We start from the raw sequence: 6,000 nt of genomic DNA on the forward strand, positions 1-6,000 counted from the left end.
CCTGCCATCGGCCGAGTTGGGGTGTCTCCTTTCGTGACCTCCGACCTCCTGCAGAAAGCACTTCCTGCACGCGATGTGAGAAGCTCTGAAGGTCAGCCAGCTGACAGGGGCATGCTGGGAAGTGGCCGAGGTGCCCCAGCGTGAGACTGTTTTTGACCCCCCCCCGGTCCTTTCATGTCAGGTGTCCTGGGGAGAATTATCGTGACCATCCCCCGCAGAGGACCGCAGATGGACCCAAGGACAGTTGGCAATGAATGGTCTCTCACTGACACTTCTGCTTGTATGTCTCTTAGCAGCTGAGCGTCTCCAGCGCGCGGTCACCAGGACCATGGTGTGTTTGCAATTTATAGTTTGCAGACGGCAGCTTGTGCCCATCGCTCCTCGTGGGGTTAACCCTTCGTGGGCCACTCTGTCATCACAGACACCGCTGAGTGGAAAATAAGAGCTGCTGGTTGGGGATCGTTGTGGACTCGGTCGGGTGACCGCATTGTGTGACCGCACGTACACCCTCCAAAAACGCAGCCCAGCTGGCCAGTTTGGACCTCCCTGGTCTGCCTCCGCCTGTGTTTTACCAGCTGTTTACCGTAGGGTGCTGATAGTGGGGGAGGGGAGTTGCAGCAAGGGTTCGACAACAGGGATTTCAATTAGCGCTCTCGTGGGCGTTGTCTCGGCCGCCTGTCATCGTGACCTCGGGGCGCGAAGCCCTGCTCCCCCCCCTGCGGAGTGTGGACGACACCCGACTCCTGTAGAGCACAGACCGGGGTGGGGGGAGCTCTTTACTCCTTCACTTTCGTTCTTATGCTGTAAAAAATCCCAGCATTACCACCCTCCCAAAGGGAGACTTTACCCTGGGCTTCTGTTCCACAGATTGCGCAACGGGGGACTTGAATTCACATCTACTTGGTCCACTTTTATTGGGGGGGGCGGGCTGGGAATTTCATTCATCTGGCACCTTTCCCCATGGTGACTTAAAGTACGAGGTTTATACATTTTTCTCATTTACATATCATGGTAATTAGTACTGCATCAATCCAAGGTAAATACCTTCATCAAGGGAACTACAGCAGGAGTGGCAATTCAAACCCATGACCTTCTGATTCCAAGGCAATAAGAGGCTCTAATCTCTGCTGCTCACCCTTTGAAGTACAGCATAGTTTCAGTCAGTGCCCTTTTTGGTGGTTGAGGGTGCGAAAGGCACAGCGCAAGCAATGGACACAACACACAGGGCCTTCTGGTGCCCAGAGGTGTAAGGTACAGGAATACCGTGTTTTTGGAGAGTCCGCTCGCCATTGGTCGTCTTCTGGCTCCAGCTCTGTTCACATTTCCTCCTGAAGAGTTTCGGAGGCCCAGATAGGCATCATACATCAGCATCTGGGATGTCCATCATGACGCCCCCCTCTGGCCTTCTCATCCCCTGTACACTTCCTGTTTGCCACCTGCAACACAGCACAGTAATTTTTACCAGGGCAGATCAGGTTACCTCAGGTGGGATTTGAACCCAAGCTCTTCGTCTCTGTCAAACCCAAAGATGGTGGCTTTAACTGCTCTACGCCACCTGCTGCCTGCTTTACCGTGAGTGTGGATGACCTCCTCCTCGATGGGAAGGTCCACCGTGTTGAGACCAAGTGACTGAGGTGTAAGATATTTCCTAGCAGTGGAACATCCTGGTGGGTCTCAACCCCATGGGGTCAGGCGTTTCGGTACGGGACACCTGAAGGAGACTCGGTGTCTGAACAGACTGGTGCTGTTGGGCAAACGAGAAGCGGCCGCTGGGGGTGGGGAGGAAACGGGGTCACCTGACGTCTGGAGACGTTCTAGTAACGCTGCCCGTTCCCAGAAGAGCTTCTCCCAGATGAGAGGAGATAAAGGAGCGGAATGGGGTCGCTTCCCACCGACACACTCACATGGTCAAGTGCGAGCGCATGGACAGGAGAGGACAGGAGGGCGATGGACGCCTCCCCTCGGAGGGCCTTGTTTACCGCACCCGTGACTTGCTTCACATGCCCTTCTTTAATCCCCAAATTTCATTAAAGCTCCGGAACGGCATTTGACCAGTCAGTTGATTTTCATTTACTGTATTTTAAGATTCTACTTTAACTCTGTTCCCCCGTTAACCATTTCCACTTTTCGCGAGGAGACCGCCTCCCGAGCCCGTCGGTCCCATCGCATTCCATCAGATGGACCGTGACCGTCGGCGGGGGGGTGCCTGTCAGGGCTCCTCACCTCTAGACCCACTAGGAGAGCCCCATGTGGACCCCTCTCCTGCTCTTTGCCCCAAATCTGTTGTCCATCCATTCTGTTCATTCTAGGTGAACCGGGTGACTTGCTGAGGTCTACCCCAAAAAAATGCAGTTCGCTGATTGGTCGGTCCTGTTTTGCTCCGCCTTAACCCCTCAGACCCGATAGGACGCTGACCCCAATAAAGACCCTTTGGTGCCTCATTAATACCCAGCAATGAGGAGCAGGACCTTTCCTGGAAAACCTTCTCAGGGGGCTATTTTTAGCAGGACCTTCAGACTCATCTTATTATGTATTTTAGTACTTGTTTTAAGACAGATGGCACTTGGAGGCCAATGAAACAGAGGAGATGAACATCAGCTCTGCAGCTCTTGTCTTGTTATATCCAGCGTTTGGCTATGTGGGGGTTGGGGTTGTAGATCCCCCCCCCCCCGACCCATGTCCCTTATCAACAACTCCTCTGGCTTGCAGATACAGATGCAGATGTCACCAGATCGTCAGTCAGCAATCTGATTGTGCGCTTGAACCCGGGGCACAGCGGGACGTCGCTTTGCCTTTATCGAATCGCGTTTAATCGGAGGGAAGTGAATGAGTCCAGATGTTTGGATGTTCAATCGGCGGAATGTCAGGGTCTTGTCGTCGTCGTCCAGAGCAAATCCTTTCTTTACCCGGGACGGCGAAGGGCGTTCGAGGGGCAACTGCTGGAGCGGGATGGTGCTGAAGGTGACCAGCTGTGCGCTCCACAGATGAGCACCATGCCGGGGCTGCCGACCAGACCCTGCTTCTACGACATGGACCTGGACCCCGACACGGAGCAGATCGCAGGGCTCTTCTGAGGGCCACCCTGCCCCCCCCAACCCCTGGGAGCCGCCAGGTAGCTGTTCGGGGCCCCTGGTGGCCGCTGTCCCCCCTCCTGCACTCCTCACAGCACACAGTTTTCTCTAGCCTTCATCTTGAGGAAGGAACACTGACAGCGTTTCTGTCCACCCCTCCCCCGTCCCTCTTCTTCCTCTTCCTCTGCCCTTTATCCTTCCCTTTCCTCAGGTTCTGGAAGAGTTTGCCGAGACGAACCAAGAAGGATGACCCGTGCGACACCCTTTCGACACCCGTACCCCACACCTTCAACGTACCGCAATACACCCATTCGCAATGCCACACCCACCAATACCCAACCCCCACATGCCACACCCACTCCACAGGCCACGCCCCAACATGCCCATTCCGAACACTACTTGACATCCATCGTTTTCGGCGACGCTTGTCCCTGAAAGCTTCCAGGTGTCGAATATAAATGTTACAGTAAACTCAGCTATGAGCCAAAGTGTTTACCATAGAATCTGCACCACTTTTCTACTCTCGCTGGTCTGATGTGGGTTTCCATATGGCCTCCCCATGTCCTTGCAAGGTAACGTGCGCTGTGTGACGCGGGGGCTGTATAAGTGTTCTCGGTCTGATCCGGAGTGCGTGACTGAACAGGTGAAGCTGCTTCAACCAAAGCGCCCTGCTGCCTTTTCGCAGGAAACTAAGGAAGAATAAAGAGCTTCCGTTGACCTCGAGTCGCGTTTTTCTTGCACGGACCGCACACGGGGTCTGCCCTCTCTTTTCCATGGGGATCTTTGCTTTGGGGGCAGGATGGGAGTTTCCGGTGGGAAAACACACACGCACAATGTCTACAGCCGCTTGGCCCAAGGCAAGCCGGAGCCTAACCCGGCAACACGGGGCATAAGGCTGGAGGGGGAGGGGACGCACCCAGGATGGGATGCCTGTCCATTGCAAGGCACCCCAGAGAGCAGGACCTTGACAAGCCCACTATGCCACCGCACCACCACACCCTGCCTTCTCTCAGTATATTCCAGTTCTATATTGCCTGTAGGAACCTATTTTCTTACTTAGAGCTACCTACACTGGCCGAGCGTAACACACTAGAATGCCTGGGAGGGGGAGCTGCTGCTAGTTGGATCCCCAGAGGTTTATTTTTCTCCCTTCCTTCAGGTTGAAGGTTTTTTTTTTTTTCCTCTCCTCAGCTGCCAGCCAACTGATTTACCTCCTCACTGCCAGATTTTACCTGTACCTTGTTTCCTTCTGTCACTGCAGCGTCTCCAGCGCCGAGTTGTTCCACCCTCCGGTGTCACTGTTCAGAAGAGCACTTTGTAAGAATATATTGAAATTAAATTGTTCTAAGTACGCTAGTGCATACAGTCACCCTGGAGATGGAGTCAGGTAAATACTGGTTAGTAGTTACAGCCCTCCTTCGCTTCACTGTACATCATTGAGAAAAGGCTACTGTTTATATCCGCACAAGGAGAGCAGTGAAAAGGGGCCTGGATCCCAGCCAGTGCTGTCGTTTCATTCACGTCCAGTCATGTTTATAAGTGCGACTGAATGAGGTGATGTGAAGAGTTTTGTTACCTCTCCTGTCCTTAGCCACTCTGTGTTTCCCTGCCGTAAAACCAAACCGGGGAAAGAGCCGACCTGCCGGGGGGTCGTGACCCCTCTCATCCTGTCACTTTCAAACTGCATTTTGGTAGCTGGGACAGGGTGCGGCATTGCTGCTTCCTCCACAGTATTCAGTGCAGTACATCTGATCTCTTTACCATGTTTGCGACACTGCTTTCAGTAAAAAACGATGGATCATGTCAGAATGAAAAGCAGTGATTGGTAACGATTTCTTAAATACATTGTGTCTGTTTTTACTTATGATGAAACACCAGTTGCTACACAAACCCGAGGGGGGAATTAAGGTGGTTTTGTGAAAACCCTTAATGAATAATGAACATCTGAGGCCAATACACATGTAATTCATCCATTGTGTGTGTGTATGTGTGTGTGTGCGTGCGCAGGCTCTGAGCTGAGCAAGTCCATCATCAAACAACAGATTTCTTTCATCTCGCTGGGGTCCGAGCCAAAGAGGCAGATCACTGCTGTGGGCCTGGACCCCAATTCACTCTGGTTCCTTTCTTTCTAGTGCCCCCTGCCCAGTCTGCGCGCTGCGAGCTGGAGAGATTTTATCAGTCATTAGAGTAATGGGCCAGGGCTTCCACAGGAGGACATCACGAGTCGGGCCCTGGGAGACGTGAACCCAGCAACAATGTGGTTTTGTGATCTGAGCCCCGTTTTCTTCTAGCTGGGCCTAGTCTGTGTGTGGGAATCGGGTTCGACCGAGACCATGAGGAAGAGACTCACTCCGGAGCACAGAGACAACCTGTGACTCTGAGCACCAGTGGTAATGCAGGGCCCTCCGGGAGGACGGTGGGGGTTTCGAACCCTCGAGTCCGGTCCGAGGGTCCCGATGTTAACGCTAAAGAGCCCGTTTCGGCATCTCCAGCAGAGCGCCGAGTGGAAACCTCGGGGTCTCGCAGCTCGTCCTCACGGCTCAAAGCCATTTTTGCGGTCGGTGACACGTCCAAGAAACGGACGCCACGGTTCACTTGACACGGGGAACGCAAGACTGGGATTTCCACAAGACAGTGTCACACCTCGAGGAGAAATCTTCTTTCTGCGCTTGCTGTTGCCCTAAACCGCGATGTCGTGGCAACAATCAGAGCTCCGTGAAGCATAATGCACGGTTGAAGCAAAAATAAATGTGATATTTGCTCTTCTGGCTAAATTCATCCATAATAAATTCTTTTGCATGTTTGGTTGAGAGTGTAATTATGGGTTTTGCTTCTCACTGGGGTGATGGAAATATTACTGGTACCAAACATTCAGTTACTCTCACAGTCTCTCGTGCATCTAATGTTCACGCGTGTTGTTTCCGTACAT

General features: G+C 53.0%; 1 protein-coding gene across 3 annotated transcripts in view; it reads left to right on the top strand.

The window, feature by feature from the left end:
* mthfd1l (methylenetetrahydrofolate dehydrogenase (NADP+ dependent) 1 like) overlaps positions 1–3,940 on the top strand; it is a 28,873-nt gene extending 24,933 nt beyond the window's left edge. Inside the window, exons 28-29 of one of the 3 annotated variants that reach the window (XM_029253191.1) lie at positions 2,985–3,112; positions 3,283–3,939. In XM_029253191.1, the coding sequence (XP_029109024.1) occupies positions 2,985–3,074 (90 nt within the window). In that variant the 3' untranslated portion in view covers positions 3,075–3,112; positions 3,283–3,939. Of the gene's footprint in view, positions 1–2,984; positions 3,113–3,282 lie in introns of all 3 variants that reach the window. The other 2 variants (XM_029253199.1, XM_029253197.1) reach the window with 2 other exon arrangements.
* Positions 3,941–6,000: the final 2,060 nt, after the last annotated feature.

This window comes from Scleropages formosus, chromosome 1 (assembly GCF_900964775.1).
Source record: "Scleropages formosus chromosome 1, fSclFor1.1, whole genome shotgun sequence".
Taxonomy (NCBI): domain Eukaryota; kingdom Metazoa; phylum Chordata; class Actinopteri; order Osteoglossiformes; family Osteoglossidae; genus Scleropages; species Scleropages formosus.